The 19,055-nt window shown below is 36.2% G+C and overlaps 1 protein-coding gene across 1 annotated transcript; it reads left to right on the top strand.

Annotated features, from left to right (window-relative positions):
- The first annotated feature begins 5,815 nt into the window (after positions 1-5,815).
- Positions 5,816-16,591, top strand: LOC123533541 (sodium/calcium exchanger regulatory protein 1-like). The gene is made up of 4 exons (XM_045315199.2): positions 5,816-5,975; positions 15,191-15,363; positions 15,922-16,023; positions 16,430-16,591. Exons 1-4 carry the CDS (start codon positions 5,909-5,911, stop codon positions 16,478-16,480), a joined length of 393 nt encoding a protein of 130 aa, XP_045171134.1. The 5' UTR covers positions 5,816-5,908; the 3' UTR covers positions 16,481-16,591.
- The last annotated feature ends 2,464 nt before the right edge of the window (positions 16,592-19,055 follow it).

Here is a 19,055-nt window from a genome sequence, read left to right as displayed (position 1 = left end):
GAGATTTTCTTTGCAACTTTTAAATAACACTGCTTCTGAATGAAGAGGAGGTGTTTTATCATATAATATGTTGGCCGTTTACAACTTCATAAAACCGACGTGTTTTTTTTTTTCCAAACTAGGCAGGTGTTTTTTTTTTATCCAGATTAGCCTTGAAGCCTGCAACATTTTCTATAAAAGACGTCATATGCCATGAAAGTTCACTCAAACAATAAAGATTTAGAAGCAAAATTTTTCCGATTTTATTTTCACGTTATGACACAAGTGTTATACTTTACTCCTCCACAATTTTTGAGTTACAGATATCTAATAAATTATTAATGTCAATGAACAGCAGGTTCATGTAGATGAAAATGTCCTCATTAAATAGTGACATTAAACAATCAAATCATAAACATGAAAATATTAGAATCTGCCAAATACTGGCGCCGGTATGGTCCACTCGATTTGGAATTTTTGACGGTCTTTGACAGAGCAATCGAGCATCCAAAGTATATCTACGGTCTTTACACCTTTTTTATAATAGATCTAGGATGATGTACATAGATATAATGAAAATGTCAGGGCGGCTTGAATTTCGCTAATTTAGTGACTACATGACATAGAAAATGCAGCTTATATATTTCTTGATTAATACAGACTTACTGTTACCACAACAGATTTAGCAAATGCTCACGTAACCAAGAATCTATATTGATAAGAAAATTCAATTTTGGGTTAAAATATTAGGTCAGTGATGGTTTTACAATTCATTTGATAACAGTAACATTCAAGGATAGCAAAGCTAATTTTCAACAAAAATGCATCTTTAAGATTATTTACCCTGGATTTCGACTAAAATCATTCGGTTCCAATCCGATATTTCATTCACAAAAACAAAAAGACATCTGCTCACAAAATTTTGCTATCTGCTAATAAAAAGAAACCATCTGATGTAAAGGCCAAATGATTTATTTCCTAACTAAACATTTGCAGTGTATTTTACGTGAGCATTTGCTAAATCTATTGTGGTCTCCCGTATTTTAAGATGTGCATAAAGACCACGTGCACGTATGTATAACAACGCAAAACAGGTCATCATTATAGCACAGAACATTCAATTATAGCCATTTTTGGAGATAAGAAACTATTCTTCATTAAAGTAGTGTTTACTCTTAAGAAACAATCATCTTTAAAACGTCTTTAATTAAGATTGTCTATATTTTCAGGCGAACATGGGTAAAAAAATTGTTTGTTTCCGGTATCCCGACCTACCCTAATTTTTTGGCCCGACCCTAAATGTTTTATGGCCTTGAAGAATATGTTTTTTCAACTTTTTAACAAAAAGTTGCAAAACTGCACTTTTTATGCTTTAAACATGGCCAGTGATATTAGAAATCGACTTACTAATGCTCTAAAGGCAAAATACCCTTACTTGTATTCATTTTTGACACAAAAATAATTTCCAAAAAGTCTCCCTTAATAAAAAAAAATCCGACCTACCTACACTTATTTTTTTTTTTTTTTTTTTAGCATGTTACCGGAAATAAAGATTTTTTTTAGGCCTCAGCATCATTTATGATGCCAAGAGAATACACATCAAGGGCACAGTCTATCATACCAGAGTCTGAAACATTCCTTCCCACGTGGAAAAAAAGAAGTCAACGATAGAAAAACGGAACTGATAAGATCGTGTATTTCCGTTTGCGGGAAGACCAATACTTTAATGGTCTAGAAACTAGTCGTGAAAGTAGATCAAAAACTACAAGACATCATCCAAGGGAGACAATGAATGTGAACATTTTGTTCGCGTTAATGTGAGTAATCGTTTACAGTAGTCTTTTAAAGATATCCGGATAGCTGGATACGAAGAATGAAGAATTCTTGAAATCGTTTAAGACGTTAGTATCATTTACAGATAAACTTATTGCAATGATTCGTCATTCGTCATTCTAGTAATCGTTCACACATACAAACACTCCCGGTTCAGCCGGTGATTCTTATACATTTGTAGATATGCATTTTCATCAGATGGTAATACAGGAAGCACCAGAATAGAAAGATGTGTTAATACAATTTACTTTATACCAAAAGACAAAATATCAGTAAACCAGTAGTCATTGTTTTAGAAAAAAGATAAATCCGACACGTTAGCCCAAGATTATTTTGCTTTTTAGCTGATATATTCGGTTTCCTCATCAGCTCACACTGAACAGTAAGACATGTCCCAAAATCGACAATACTAGAAACCTCTTCTTCTTTAAGTTACTAAAAGAGTAGCGTTTCATCAAAATACTCTTTACTTTATATTATAGTAATATAATATGTAGAAAGATCCGTTGGAAGCAAAGAATGAACCAAGAAGAATAATAGCAGACTTGGTTTGATTAAGTCTGTCCATGGGAGGTACCAGAGAGTAGGACATTATTTTGCGATAGTAATGTACTTCAGATAGTAATAAAAGCTCTCAACTTCTGACACCTTAAGTTGAATTCAACCATTTTGTATTCGGAAGTAACATTTACTTTGACCCTCTGGTAAAACGCTTGACAAACACCTGAGAAATACGTGGCTCTAAAGCTGTGTTTGGGATAATCAGTGCTTCCGGATATTTACCCTTACCTTTTATCTTTTTTGAAATATACATGCGGTAGAACTACGGCATGCCACATGTGAAAGAACGCTCGAATATAAGTTCCTACAAGGACTTTGTTACCTCTGGAAGAACTGCCAGGAAACCGCTTATTGTCAGGTTGGTTAGTCTTTTTAACAGTAAAATGCATTTCTGTAAATGACGATGGTCAGTAAATTTACCATATGCTAAAGATGCTTTTAGACGTTATGTCTTCTTTCAGACAACACATGTCTCGTCGTGTATCAAGATGGAACACTAATGCTTTTAGACGTTATGTCTTCTTTCAGACAACACCTGTCTCGTCGTGTATAATGCTTTTAGACGTTATGTCTTCTTTCAGACTACACCTGTCCCGTCGTGTATCAAGATGGAACACTAATGCTTTTAGACGTTATGTCTTCTTTCAGACAACACGTGTCTCGTCGAGTATCAAGATGGAACACTAATGCTTTCAGACGTTATGTCTTCTTTCAGACAATACCTGTCTCGTCGTGTATCAAGATGGCACACTAATGCTTTCAGACGTTATGTCTTCTTTCAGACAACACCTGTCTCGCCGTGTATCAAAATGGAACACTAATGCTTTTAGACGTTATGTCTTTTTTCAGACTACACCTGTCCCGTCGTGTATCAAGATGGAACACTAATGCTTTTAGACGTTATGTCTTCTTTCAGACAACACCTGTCTCGTCGTGTATCAAGATGGAATACTAATGCTTTCAGACGTTATGTCTTTTTTTCAGACTACACATGTCCCGTCGTGTATCAAGAGGGAACACTAACGCTTTTTGACGTTATGCCTTCTTTCAGACAACACCTGTCTCATCGTGTATCAAGATGGAACACTAACGCTTTTAGACGTTATGTCTTCTTTCAGACTACACCTGTCTCGTCGTGTATCAAGATGGAACACTAATGCTTTTAGACGTTATGTCTTATTACAGACAACACCTGTCTCGTCGTGTATTAAGACGGAACAATAAAGCTTTTAGACGTTATGTCTTTTGTCCGACAACGCCTATCTCATCGTGTATCAAGATGAAACATTAATATTTTTAAACGTTATAGTTTCTGTCAGACAACACCAGTCGCGCCGTAGATCGGGGCTGAGCACAGTTGCTTTTAGATGTTATGTTTTCTGTAAGACAACACCAGTCACGTCGTGGATCGATATGAAAACATATGTTTCAGACGTTATGGTTTCTATCAGACAACAGCCGTCACGTCGTGGTTCGAGGTGGAGCACAGTTGCTTTTTGGTGTTATGTCTTTTGACAGACAACACCTGTCTCGCCGTATATGAAGACGGAACACTAATGCTTTTAGACGTTATGTCTTCTGTCAGACAACACCTGTCTCGCCGTGGATCAAAATGGAACACTAATGCTTTTAGACGTTTAGGATATGTCCTCTGTTAGACAACATCTGCCATATCGTGGATATAGGCGGAGAACAGATACTTTCAGACGTTATGTTTTCTGTTAGACAACACAAGTCGCGCCGTGGATCGAGGTAGAACACAAATGCTTTTAAACGTTATGTCTTCTGTCAGACAGCAAATCGAGGTGCAGCACTGGTGCTTTTAGAGGTTATTTCTTCTGTCAGACATCACCCGTCACGTGGTGGGTGGAAATGGTGGAGCGCAGACTCGAGGGGACAAAAGTCTAACTTAATAGTTCTTTTAGACGTTATGTCTTCTGTTAGACAGCACCTGTCACGTCGTGGATCGAGGCTCAGCATAGATGCTTTAAAACGTTATATCTTCTGTCAGACAAAACTTGACACATTTTATTCTGAAACAAAATGGACCGAACCCATTAAGCATGCAGATTTTTCTGAAAAAAGGAGTGTTTAAGTATTTGAGTAGTTTAAATGCCAAGAAAGCCGCATACTGTAGGTGTTTATTAGAAACTCTGTCTTTCACATATTGCTGGATCATTTAGACACATCATTAAAACCGAAACATCAGTAAGTTTCAGTAAAATTTCAGCTTGCTTCACTTGCAAAACGGAATTTTTATGTTTTGTCAATGGCTGGACCGGCCAACAACCAAATTAAAAAGCTATATAGCAACTTGGTTATGTTACTGTATCATTGTTTGTTGTTGTTGTCTTTTTTTTTTTTTTTTGCCTTTTTTGTTTTACTTTAAAGATGACATAATGTTAACTCGATCCATGTCAGTTATACGCCAGATTGCACCATTTGAGGAATACTTGCCAAACCTTTTCCGAGGGACATGCCAACCACGTCCCTAGAAACTCCGCACCATCCTTCTACATCAACCTCTGGTCCGCACCATCCTTCTACATCTACCTCTGGTCCGCACCATCCTTCTACATCAACCTCTGGACCTCATCATCCTTCTACATCAACCTCTGGTCCGCACCATCCTTCTACATCTACCTCTGGTCCGCACCATCCTTCTACATCAACCTCTGGTCCGCACCATCCTTCTACATCAACCTCTGGTCCGCACCATCCTTCTACATCAACCTCTGGTTACAATGGATTGTTTATCTGATACGGTACAGTATCTGAATGTAATGTTCAGGTAGTAGAAGAGCAGTTTCGAATTTTAACCCCGGTCATTTTCTTAGAATTTAATTGCACCCTTACTCAAAGAGTATATATAAGTGTTAGTAATTTAGTTACTGAAATCTAATTCTTAAAGAAAATAATATATTAAATTATGCGCATATAGCCATAAATACCAGGCTGTTCCTAGATTCATGATTCATGCGAGTCATTATTTTTGGAGGCAGTTTCGAAAAAATATTGTGTTTTCTGCAGCAAAATGACAGCAAGTGTCCTTGAGCTTCATTTTCTCTTTCAACTTGCTGAATGGCGTACACTTTGCAGAGGTATGCACTCTTTAAAAAATAGGGATATGGTTTCTTGTTAACGTTGGTAGACGGCGAAAGTCCCCATCTGGAATGGATGGAAGAACTTATTTTTAAATGTTCCACCGACGGTAAATGTCTCAACCGACGCTAAACCATGGTATATCTTCGCCGCCCAGTTTACCAGGGCCAACAGCTGTGCCGCAGTTGTTGACCGTCCATCTGAACATAATTATGTTGCTAATCAACCAACTTGCAGGTCTGATCCACTTCCCGTCTGTCTTGGCCTAATAACCGCTACGCCACTGTATGAAACTTTTATCTCATCAAGCGTCTATCTGAACACTCACCACCGCGTATATTTATCTGTAATTACGCCTAGTTGTTCACCAGCCGCTGTTACAGTGAGACCTTGTCACTGCTTGTGTGAAAATAATTCGATTCTATCCGGAAACATGGCACTTGTAGGAAAATGGGAGTACGTGTCCGCAGACAACATGGACGGGTACATGGAGGCTGCAGGTAACCCTCTACTTTTTACTGCATGAAAAGCTGACTTTCCCAACTTTTTTTTCAGTTTACAAATTTATTAATTATTTTATTGAGCTATTCATTAAAAATCAAATTCCCATAAAACGTGTTTTCAACTTTATATCGCTGCAATTTATGTAAATTGGAAAAAAACGAACAGAAATGATTATGTTTTTAAAATAGTAATTTTACTCTACAATTTCGGTATGTTTTTTGTTTTAACTGCATTGAACTGCAAGCGGTTTCAGGCCAGATCTGAGTTCTGAGTGCCAATCGAGCAAAAGTAATCTTTATTTACCGGAACCTTTACGGAAACTGCAGGTCATCAATTGACGTCGAGGACACATTTTTGTGGTATTCATGTCTGCATCAATCCCCAATTTAATTCCTACGATTGAACTGGATGTATATTTGTTTTATCTTTTTAAAAAAAATGATATCTACGAACTCATGTCTATGCGAAATGGTCGCTTGAACACCGAAACCAAAAACTTTTGTGCAAAGGGGATTACATGATTCATCAATCCATTACAATGATATATAATTTAGTTTATTCTAAGAGACATTGGTCAAATTGACTTGGTGTATAACAGATAAAGACGAGAAATTCTAAAAAGAGTGATAAAAATGTGATAAAAATATTACGTTTCTGTCTTTCCACATTGAATTTATTATTTCAATATACCCATTGAATAAAATTGATAAATTACTCGACAGGGCCTTGTGTTTTATTACTAAATAAATTCACCATGTAATATACTACTATATTTCACATTGCCTATCACTGTTTCCACTTAAACTGCAATTTTACTGTATTATTATGAAATGCATTGCTTTGCAAAAGCATTATTTTTGCGTCTTGAAGTCTACGAATCTGCTCAAAGAGCACACTGCATGTTTATTGAGAGTGATTCATTCCATGTTCATTATATATAATAATGCAGAAATAAATGAGCAGTGAGTAGGAAATTAGAGATAAGAGTCGTATGAAGTTTCTATCTTAGAAATTCTTTGCTATGGATTGCATTTGCAGACCAGTTTTCCATTAATGAAATGTAAACAATACTCCCTAAGTGGCCCTGCTGTAAATGCATATTGCTGTGAAATCATTTAATTTCGTGGGCATGAAATTTCGTGGCTTTGGTCAAAACGGCAAATTCATGGGGATATGAATTCGTGGATTTCAACTTTTGAACAAAAAATGAATGGGAATTTTACTTGTTCGTTGGGATTAAATTTCGCGGATTGACTCAACCACGAAATCCACGAAAATAAGTCCCCCACGAATATTAATGATTTCGCAGTATCATATATATGAATATGATCATTCTGGTGTTACGTACAAAAATGCATTACATTGTCAAAATAGATAGATGAATAAAGCAGAAGTCAGAGATCTTTTTTTTTTTTTTATATTGACGGGAAAACTCTTACTTGGCAGTTAAACTGTATATTGTGTAGATATATAACATTATGTACAGATATATATATTTAAATGATGGAGAAACAGGTCAGTCGGTTAGTTATATGCAATGATAAAGATAAACGATGCAGATAATTATCAATGTATACGCAAGTCAGTTTGAGATCAAAGCGGAGATTGTTGTTATTTCCTAATCAAGAAACTAGTTCGGTAAGTAGTCCATGTTTCACTAGGTCGTGTAAGGAGTATCTGGAACCTCTCGGCAATGCGACTGTTGAGATTTGATAGATGCGGGGTATATCCTAAGATAATAAATCGGCAATATCCGTCCGTTAATTCTCCGGATATGATTTCAGCATTTTCCTAGTTGATATAACAAAAGATCTATTTTGATCGAAGGAAGCCGGAATCGCATACGAGGTTTGAAACCGCCCGCAAATTGTAGATTGTCACTACGGCTCCACTAAATTAACATGCTTTATTTTTATCATTCTTAAACAGAAAACATTTATATCTTGAAGAGAGAAGTGTATGTAATGAAAATCAATTTATATTTTTCTCACTGCTAAAAGTTTATATATTCCGCGACAAACAATCTGCTCAGTAGTCTTCGAGTGTGGTAGTTTTGTTGCGAATCATAATAAATCCATCAAGACTAGTCCAATAAGCCCTTAATATATTCTTGATTTATACGATTTAAGGTATTGGACCCCTTATAGTAAAGTTTAAAAAAGGGCATTTGCTTGGTATATCTTTAATTTGATCGTGTTTTGCACTGTGTTGCAATTTTTAAACAACGTTGTTTTTTTTTTTTTTTTTTGGTTCTTTTTCCAATTTTTGTATAATTTATAGTATTTCTTCAAGCTCAAGTAGAGACAAATTTCTGCTCAGTAGTCTTCGAGTGTGGTAGTTTTGTTGCGAATCATAATAAATCCATCAAGACTAGTCCAATAAGCCCTTAATATATTCTTGATTTATACGATTTAAGGTATTGGACCCCTTATAGTAAAGTTTAAAAAAGGGCATTTGCTTGGTATATTTTTAATTTGATCGTGTTTTGCACTGTGTTGCAATTTTTAAACAACGTTGTTTTTTTTTTTTTTTTTTTTTTTTTTGGTTCTTTTTCCAATTTTTGTATAATTTATAGTATTTCTTCAAGCTCAAGTAGAGACAAATTTCGAAGTGATGGCCACCGTCCAAAACGTTCGCAAAGAATTCATTATGTCATTAATTTTGATAAAAGAAACATCAAACTATTGATAAAGAATTGTAAAACACAAAATAAAACTGTTTAGGGTGCCTCAAGTAAACAGATTGAATGAGACAGAAGTCTAACTCAAACATTGAAAAATTAAGGTTGAGTCCTGTGTGACGGTTTTAAATTTTACTAACTTCATTCAAAAATAACCTCGGGGCAGAAGTAAAACCTACCTACATTTCTTCCACAAATGTAATCGAAAGAGTAAAGGGAAAATAGAGAACTTTTACCCCATGCAGATTAGTATTTTAAAAGATTCTAACTCTGTCCCCTTCTGTTTCAGAGGTAAATTCACTTTGGACTGCAAGAAATCGCTTATTAAATGAAAAAATAACACTTTTGTACAATAAATCAATAACAAATCTTGAAAAAACAGTGAAAACTTTCTAGAAAAAAAGGAAAATAAGGGAAAATAGTTTTGGTCCCAGTGGGACTTGCTCTGTAAGCGAGGGGTCCCGAGTTCGATCCCTGGATTCACTGCACATTTTTCTTACTCTTTGACATTCGAACAAGTCGTCTGATTGGTTCAAATAAAAATAGATTTGCAAAAATAAAAACAGCAACATTGGAAATTCAAAATATACAGAAGACGAATGTGAATGAGTCGTTCTCAGATCTTCGTTTAGAGGATCAAATACTTTAGTCAGATTAGGGTCTAATACTTTAAGTTTTTTACGCGACGCCATGACAAGATAATACACCTGTTAGTGACAAAAATAGGAAATGTAGATCTCAACGCGACAAATGAAATGATTGCTATGGATTACCATATTTGCTTTTTTCTCTTTTTTAATGATGTAAATTTGCTTTTATCTGTTGTACTACCAAGGCTTTATTTGTACAGATAAAAGCTATGTTGACAAAAAGCTCTTCCGTCGTTTGTCTAGACTTCGCACATCGGAAAATAGCAGTGAGTCAGCCATACCCATCCCGTGTGAAGTGTAAATGTATAAGATAAGAAGATAAGATAAGAAATTTATTTATTTTAGTGACATGTGATGTTCTTATTGACACGAATCATAAGATATATATAATTATCTATAATCACCCGATCCTATGGGCCTTTATGCCAGATACAAGTTACTTCACAAAAGAAACAGAATAAATATCCACGTGTTTTGATCAACTTGGTCACTATATTCAACTCATAGGTATATCATGTCTGCAGTAACTCTAAGCACAAATCTACTGTTATACTGCGATTTTAGTTGCATAATTCAGTCAGTCATTCGTTAAATATAGTTAGGAAGAAGAGATGTCGAGTGAACACCGTCTACACAAATATGCATTGACCAAATATTTAGCAATTCTTCTAGCATGACATTCATTTTATGCACAGGGGATGTATTAAACAAATGTATTTTAGCCTAAAATATTAGCAAAATAGTAAAATCTTAAAACATTATGGTTGAAAATGTAAATAACTTTCAACAGCGTTATTCTCACACAAACGGCAAAGTCCTGTCATTGGGAGTCGATCCAATGCAGAGGAAGTATACCACACCTAAACTGCGCAATCCTGGAACGTTCGTATTTGATTCATAGTTTTCTTTAGCAAATTAATGTTTACGTAGTTGTAAGCCCGTAACTTAGGGATATTCTCAACATGTACTCTCCATTGCTCGTTGAAATATTCATACATTCATTTTTTAACATGGGGGAGATTTCGGATCAAGGAGTATATAAAATGAAATATAGATAAATCCCTAAAACTTAGTACCAAATTGCCAATGCTGCATTTTGCAGACAATATTTTGCTAAATTTTCCTCTATCAGTGATTGATTGAAATATTCCTTGGGCTAACTAGTCCCAAAGATTCCTTCAGTCTCGCCAAATAAAAATGGCGTTGCTGCAATATGCATTTTGAACGTGTTTTGTAAAAATCTGAAATAGACTGAGTTCCATACTTTAGGTGCCACTTATACCCTTTCACCGCTACGAAGGTCGTTTATCATGATACACCCCTCTACTAGCGCTCCCTCCCATATTTGCTTATGTGATAGACGTTTATCTCATCAGCTACACACCTGTAACTATCTTTTCTCAATTTTGTCTAGGGTTCCCAGCTACACTCCTGTACTATCTCTCCTGTCTGGCGTTCCCAGCTACACTCATGTACTATATCTCCTGTCTGGGGTCTCCAGGTATGATGATGAAATAATCTCGCGAACGTGTCAATATTTAGATAAAACCTAATGCTAGACGTTTCTCCTTACACATGTCCTTGAATAAATCAAGAGGTACAAAACATTCACAAATGTTCTACTGCGAGATGTATTTGATATAAGAGATCTTAGAATAGACGCTTTCTGTTTCTTCTTTGACTTCATCATCATCATCACATCCACCACCACCACCTTCACTGTTACCATTATCATCATCGTCATCACCACCTTTACCACCGATACTGCCACTGTTATCATCATCCACCACAAGTGTGATTATCGTCATCATCAGCAGTAGTAGTAGCAGCAGCGGGAAACATCAACATCTCCACCAACACTCTTACCATTAACATCATCATCACCATCATCATCATCATCATCATCATTTTCACTATTTTTACCACCTTCACTACTTCCATTTTCATCATCATCATCTTTTTCTTCTTCATTATGGTAATCGTCACCTCCACCACCACTAACGCCATTTTTGCCATCGTCATCATCAGGCATCATTATCAGCAACATTATCATCATCTGCAACACCTCCACCAACAACATTATCGTCATCATCACATCATTATACAGTTCATTATTTCCATTCGCATACATCACATTTAAGGTATTGCAAAAACGCGAACACTTATGAATACGGATGAAGATGAAACAGTCTGGCGTACGTCAATTACTACACTCCGGAAAACATGCATCCGTGAGAACTCGATAAGTTTTACAATTGCTCTTTTATAAGAAATTCAAAACGAGAGTTAAATAAATGTTCCGTTTTTAAGAGGGATTCAGTCATAAAAAATAATATTGCATCCGTCCATTAGTTTAGTTTATTTGAAACAATGGGTCTTATTGTATTCAAGATTACTACATTTATGATTAGGTATGGTTCAGTGCGTAGGTAGGGAACACTCCGATCACAGGTAACTTAACTGAGGAGGTAGGGAACACTCCGATCACAGGTAACTTAATTGAGGAGGTAGGGAACACTCCGATCACAGGTAACTTAATTAAGGAGGTAGGGAACACTCCGATCACAGGTAACTTAATTGAGGAGGTAGGGAACACTGGATTGCAGAATATTTGAGGAGGTAGGGAACACTCTGGATAGCAGGATACTTAAGGAGGAGATAGTTCTAGTCACATTATTTTATGAGGCGGGGATAGCCTGGGTCACAGCTTATTTTAGTCTGTGTCACAGATTATTTATCGAGACACGGAACAGACTGTCTCGCAGATTATCTGTAGTTCGAAGGTTACATGTTATTTAAATAACACGTGTATGTGGAAAATCATTTGTGGCAACGTCGTCGTATGTTAAATTGTAATCATTTAAAACTGATAAAAACTAGATCAGTCTCCCATTGCAAGCGATTAGATAAACTGTATGTCACTCACGCACCTATATTTGATAAATGCATAGTTTCAAAAGCCAACTCGCTTGTACAGGTTAGAAAGTCATCGATTGTTTTGTTCATTTTTATCGAAGTTTCAAGATTATTTCAAAAACGCCGATATATGAATGGGCAAAAATCTTGTAGCCTGGCTGATTAGAAAAGTTCAATATTTTGTCAGGTGCAGTCAATGTTCAATAGGAAATTTTCAAGTTTTAATACTATTTAAATAGATTACTAAAGTATACTTGGTGTACCAGAGTTCAGCGACGTTATCGGTAGTCATATTAATAATCAGTTGACATGTATTACACGCCTTCCATCTATTCCCCTGTAATATAATAAACGTGAGAACTGTCTTACATCTCGTAGAGTATCTGAATTGTGCCAGAAATAGCCAGTGCTTATAGAATATAGGGTGAGAATGCAATAAAGAAATTGCAGAAACTGTTGGATCTGGAATTCAAAATGTAAACGAAATAGTATCACAAAATTACATTTTACATTTTTAATAGCTCAGACATTTAAGAACTCGTCAAAATTGTATGATAGATAAAAGTAAAAACCTGTAACAACAAACGAAAGCTACTCTCCGTCAAGATTCTACCTACATGAAATTGCAAACTTCTGGTAATGAAATTGTTTTCTTATAAATTCATTTCTAAACATTTTATTACGTTTTTTTTCCTATTAATGAATCTCACATATAATAGAAGCGCAGGATTCCAGCCTGTGTACACAAAAAAAATGATGCCATGAGGTTCCACAGACGTCTAATTTGAAATAGTAAAAAAGTCCTGACCTTGAATGTTGTATTCAGCTCTCGTAGACTTTACCAAAGCCGATCGCAGCCTCGTAGTCGGTGATTATATATTAACGGACTGGCTTATAAAATGTCGAGGAAATAGGAACTGATTAAGAGCTAATTAAACCATGTGCTTGTATATATTACAGTCGGGAGAAGAGATTATTACATACATTAGTACTATGGTAGGTTATTGCACGTTCTCTAAGCTTTAATTACAATATTATTATTCATTATTACACATCAGAAGCTGTGAGCACTTTCAGGCTAATTGAGGCATAATTGATCTATTAGATGTTTGACGGGGGCAGGGTTCACTAACATGATAGTTACCGACCGATATTTGCTATTGCAGGAACTGCTATATTGATGGAAATAGTAAGAACAAGGACATGTAAATGCGAAATAAAAGGAGCACCTGCTTTTCATACTTTCATATACAACAAATGTATTTTGTATCATAAAAAGTGTGGTTTCTAATCCACGGCACAACGGTATGAATCAGTGAGTGATTTTTGTCCGTTTATACAAATTTCTTTTTAAAGCTCTTCTTCTGAAAAAAAAAAAACCCTGTAAGATCCGCCACTGAACTGACCGTACCATGAGCTGATGCACTTATTAATTAAAGGCTGTTGACCCAGAACACTGTGTAAACAACGAGATAATTAAAGTAATGAATCTGTGGTCAGTTTGACCCTAGATGTATACGTTTCAGAAAGTGAAGCGTAAGGCTGATAAAATAGTGTCTTGTTTCTTGATCTCCTTTTCGTAACCTTCGACGACATCACCAGAAAAAAAAGCAAATAACCATCTTTGATGTGTACTGAATACCGCTGGGCAATCAAGATATTAAATGTTTTGTTTTATTTCAAAATTATTTCACTTACTTCATTCGGTATTTATCACCAAGGTTAAGTGGGAAGAAGGAAATGACGTTGTGTACCCTTGGTTATTTTCATTGCATACAAAGCAGAGTGCAAAACGTATCAGTCATATACTTGCTGGACCAATATCGATAGACCAATATCAATTTATAATATTGGTCCGAAATTCAGTCTTTATCAGATGTCAACTACTAACAGCTATTTGCCGGAACCAATATCGGACCAATATTATTAATTATTAGGTTTGTTAATGACCCTGCACGGACATATTTTGGGTCAGTATGAGAAATGGCGAGAGAAGTGTAGCCGAATCCCCATACTAGTATTTATCATACTGACCCCACATACTTCCACGGAGGGTTAAGAAAATATACTATGGCAGGTAAAACAAAATACAACTGGTTGGTCGAATTTAATACACATATCGGACCGATATTGGCCTGTTGGGTCATGTTAATCATAGATGTTTTAAACCGTTCTTTAGATGCATGTATTTGTAAATATAACAATATGCTTAACATATGACTCTTTAAGAAAATATTTCACATGTAATTCATATAAAACCCGAGCTTCTGATAAGCTGCGAACATAGACAACCCGTCTGTAAAGAACACTGGTTTCATTTTCTTTGTGACATTAGCAACACATTTAGGCATGTAGCATCTACAAACAAATGTCTTCGCGCTTTGGCCCTTTCAAGTGTGGTTTATAAATATGCTTGACTTTCTTTGGCCATCACCGTTATGTCACTGTTGTTGAACAGCTCAGTATATACTAGTATATTACTTTCAAAGCCCCAAGGTATAGTAGGCAACTTGTAATGAAATTACATACCGTATCCTAAATATTATATTTCATATGATATAGCAAGTTCATAAGGTTATAGTGTATAAATATTTCTAGTTAAGGCCAAAGAAATTTATAGATAGATATTCGACAACAAAAATTTAAGTAAGGCAAGGGCAGCAAACGCTATCAGAGCCATAAACCGCAAATAAGATTACTCGCAAATAGAAACGCTGTAATAATTAAGAATTAGATTTATGTTTTCAATTATCTTGTTATGTGAAATGTTTGAAAATTTGGGATACACGGAAAGATAAAGAGTTAATGCCGTTTCAAGCGAAGTGGATGAGAGAGAAACGGAATACTTCTACAAAAATTATTCACTTATTAATTATCATTAAATTTCAGAGAAGCGTGCAGACCTACTGGTATCAGGACATATATATTGCTGGTTATTTTATTGATCGTGTCTTTGGTCTTTCAGCGGTTCCTGAAAACTTGAGAGAAGTGGCAAGGAAAAGCATTCCTACCTTAGAAATCAGCAACGATGGTGACTCATGGACAATTAAGACCACAGTAAGCGACAAGGTCAAGGACACAACTTTCAAGGTTGGAGAGGAGTTTGACAGCGTCTCATTGACAGGACAAGCGCTCAAAGTAATTGTCGTCTGCATTGCGATTTTCATTTCTTTGATTACCTACTTCGTTACGTTTAATATGATTGAGTGCTATGTTACCATGGCAACTTAAAACAATTCCATAAAAGATCTTATTTCTGAACGTCATAGTTTCTTAATGTAATCAAAATATTTACACATGAGTACGTGCACATCTTTTCTCTTGGGCAACAACAAATGTACCAACAGAGGCCTCCGTAGTCGAGTGGTTAATGTCACTGACTTCCAGTCACGTACCGCTATGTGTCCAAAACCTCCCTTTAAGATGTAGAATTCTTTTATGTGGAGACGCCATCCGGCATGCTTACGGAAGGTTGACGGTACTACCCAGGTCTGGTGACCACCAGAGCCTAAAGTTAGGTCCGGAGGGGCATCTTGTGTCTTCTTCCATAACTAAAAGCTGGAAAATCGCCATACGACTTAAAATTTATTAAAACCCAATATGCTACAATGACCTAAAACAGGCACAAGAACAAGTTGTATATGAATTAGAAGTAATATTAGATATCCTTAATTTCATAAATGTGTTTGCTTGTAGTGCACGGTTGCCATGGAAGGCGAGAAGATGGTGGAGACACAGAAAGCTGGTGATGCTACCGTCATTGTAACAAGAGAAAAAGTTGGGGACCAGCTTATCTCGGTACGTAAATGCAATAGTTTTAGTCACTGAATTGTTTATACCACACAGAAATTTAGTGAAATAGATTGCATTGATTAATGTGGTAGACCTTGTTTAATCTGCTATTCACGTAAAAACTGTTTACATTTTATCGTTAAAAACATATTGGAACTGTTTTGTTGTTAGGCAGCTTGAAACTTTCGGCCATGCTATAGTGTTGTATAGAAGGGCTGTCTTTAGATTTAAAAGAAATATAATAGTATGAAAAAGGCTTCGATTCCCAGATTCTTGTATCAATGTGGAGTAATGCATTTCCACCTGTAATGTTGACAGTAGATGAATATTCGTTGAAAAATGTCTTACCGTCATTATTTCTATGCGTTCTTTCTTCTCAACGCAAACTGATTTTTTTTACTATCCTTTTCAGAAAATGACAATCGGTGGACAAACAGCAACTATTACGTTCAAGAAAGCATAATATTCCGTTTCTATGGCAACAGATCATGCAGTATTTAAAGACTTTACCGTTATACATTTTGCAGCTTTTAATTTGCTTTGTTTGAAGAATAAAAATATGTTAAAACCTTTAGAGTTTTTCCTACCGATTAAAATGCCAGAATTTAAATTATGCGGGTTTGAAATGTTCAAAGTATTTAGTAAAAATATTGCAAAATATAATTCTACATTACATTTGTGTCCGAAATGATTAGTTCAAGTATCAAACCGCACAACGAACGTAGTTGACGTTTAATGTGTAGGTCTATCATGTCTATACAACAGAAGAAGACCTTGGCAAAACAACAGATGTTTATAAAACACACCATGTCCTGTGATAGCCTATCCAGTAAAATACGCCACCAAGCAATAGCAAGTACATGTAAAATAAACTGTCGGATTTGACTTCAGACGTAATGACCCTCCTAATGTAGTAGTTCATCAGGCAATATTTACATTCGCTCTATCCTTTTCCATTGGGAATTATGACGTTCATTTCGTATGAACAGCAAAAGGAAAGGCGCGAAAGTTACGTCATCGCTGCTTAGTGATAACCGACCGCTGTTTTGACAACGTCCGCGTATAGTCAGGGAGAACGTTCCTTAGATGACGTCGCAGTTGTTCCGTCTGGTGAACAGAATGGCCGGGAAGCTGATTTTAATGTTAAATGCCACAGAATATGTGCAATTTGTAATATTATCTTGTTTACAAATGGACAGGAAATATAATGTAAATATAAGAAATGAAATGATTTTTTTTCGGTGTTCATGCGAAATGAACGACAGAATAGGATCGGCAAATTAAATATGAATCGCTAGCGCGATTCATGGATTTGCCGATCCTATTCTGTCGTTCATTACGCATGAACACTGAAAAAAATCATTTCATTTCTCAAATCATCCGATGAAACTTGAGGGTCTACGTCAAATTGTTCTCTAGTTGGTTGACCAGAAACAGTAACAGACCATCACCTTAACCACTCACCACTGAGTCATGTCTTTATTACTAGCACTTAACCTATGTAGTTCCTGGCATATGACCGGACACTTTCTAGCTAGTGATCGGAAACCGTTTTGAATATCAAGGTCAATGTGATCTTGACCTTTGACCTAATGCCGCAAGGGGTCATCTACTGACCAAACGCACTCATCATATCAAGGTTGACGGCTATACTGCGTTGGTGACATCGGCAGCAGTATGGGTCATCACATTGCTACAAGCAACCATCCTATGAAGTTTGATGACCGACGGCCTGACCCACCAAAACGAAAAGGGTCATCGAATTACCATAGGAAACCATCATATATGAAGTTTGGTCTCCATAGGCCAAAGATATTTTCAGATCAGAAACCATTTTCAGACTCAATGTCGCTGTAAACTGAAGCTTAGTTCTACAGGACACTGAAACCTAATACGGGCATCTAAAGATGAAATTCCAGTGACCTTACCGGTGAAGAGCAAGGTCAAATCTATTAAAAGGGCAATGTCATAGGAAAGCACGCGCAGCATTGCAACAGAAGTAATGGATACTATTACGGTACACATTATTTGAGCACCCCTGAATTGTGTACATATGACCACCTTTTTATCAGGTGCCAAGGTCATTTTGAATCCTACAACAGGCAACCCCTCTATAAAGTTTAGTGGCCGTACGTCATTGACGTCTAAATGGTTTCACCGTCTCAATGTCAGTTTTACATTGACTTTTACCCATTGGGTCCAAAAACGTTGTGTGACACCTACTAGTCACAAATCATTATGAAATATGATGGCCTCAGGTCCAAGCATTTACAAGATATTTACCGTCATTTACTTACTAATCCTTCATGCAATATAGTGCTCTTCTACTGCCCACAAACATTAATTAAAACTGACTGTCGTATGTCCAGACATTTCTCAACCTTTTTGAGTTTAAATGTCAGTGACAGTGACCTGTTGATCACAAACGTTACGGTAATCTCCATCATCCATGAAAACTGCCTGCTGTGTGTCTGCACACAAAAGGGGTCATCTAACCATCAGAGGAAAAAATTTCTTAGAGTCTAGCGTTCATTTGTTACATATCAGAAGTCAAATGGTCTACTGCCTTGTCAGCATGGGCAAAGGTGGCGGCGATGTCTAGATCCATAGTCTACATGGTGGTCACAAGCCAAAAATGTCGCTGACAACCAGACTGATACAATTTATTTATTTATTTGGGTTTTACGGCGCACCAACACAGTATAGGTTATATGGCGCCAAACAGGACTACAAATTTTGGTTTCATATCTCATTTACATCGAAATAAAAACATGAGGTATGGAATCAAAATTTGCATACCTGCTGGAATCAGAGTTACAGCAAAACCAAGTGTTAAGACCCTATTAGTCGCAGGCTCCTGTCTAACAGTCCAGTATCATTGTGACAAAATAAAACTTCTGCAGTAGTGTTTATCACTATACAAAATATATATGTCTATGCTATGCGGAAAATATGGCAGATGACTGCATATACACTCGATTCTACAAGTATCGAAATGCCTTTACTTGGATAAAATAATCCAACCTTGGGATTGAGGT

This window comes from Mercenaria mercenaria, chromosome 12 (genome assembly GCF_021730395.1).
Source record: "Mercenaria mercenaria strain notata chromosome 12, MADL_Memer_1, whole genome shotgun sequence".
Taxonomy (NCBI): Eukaryota; Metazoa; Mollusca; class Bivalvia; order Venerida; family Veneridae; genus Mercenaria; species Mercenaria mercenaria.
The sequence above is the reverse complement of the archived record's forward strand: the minus strand, read 5'-3'. Positions and strand labels throughout refer to the sequence as shown.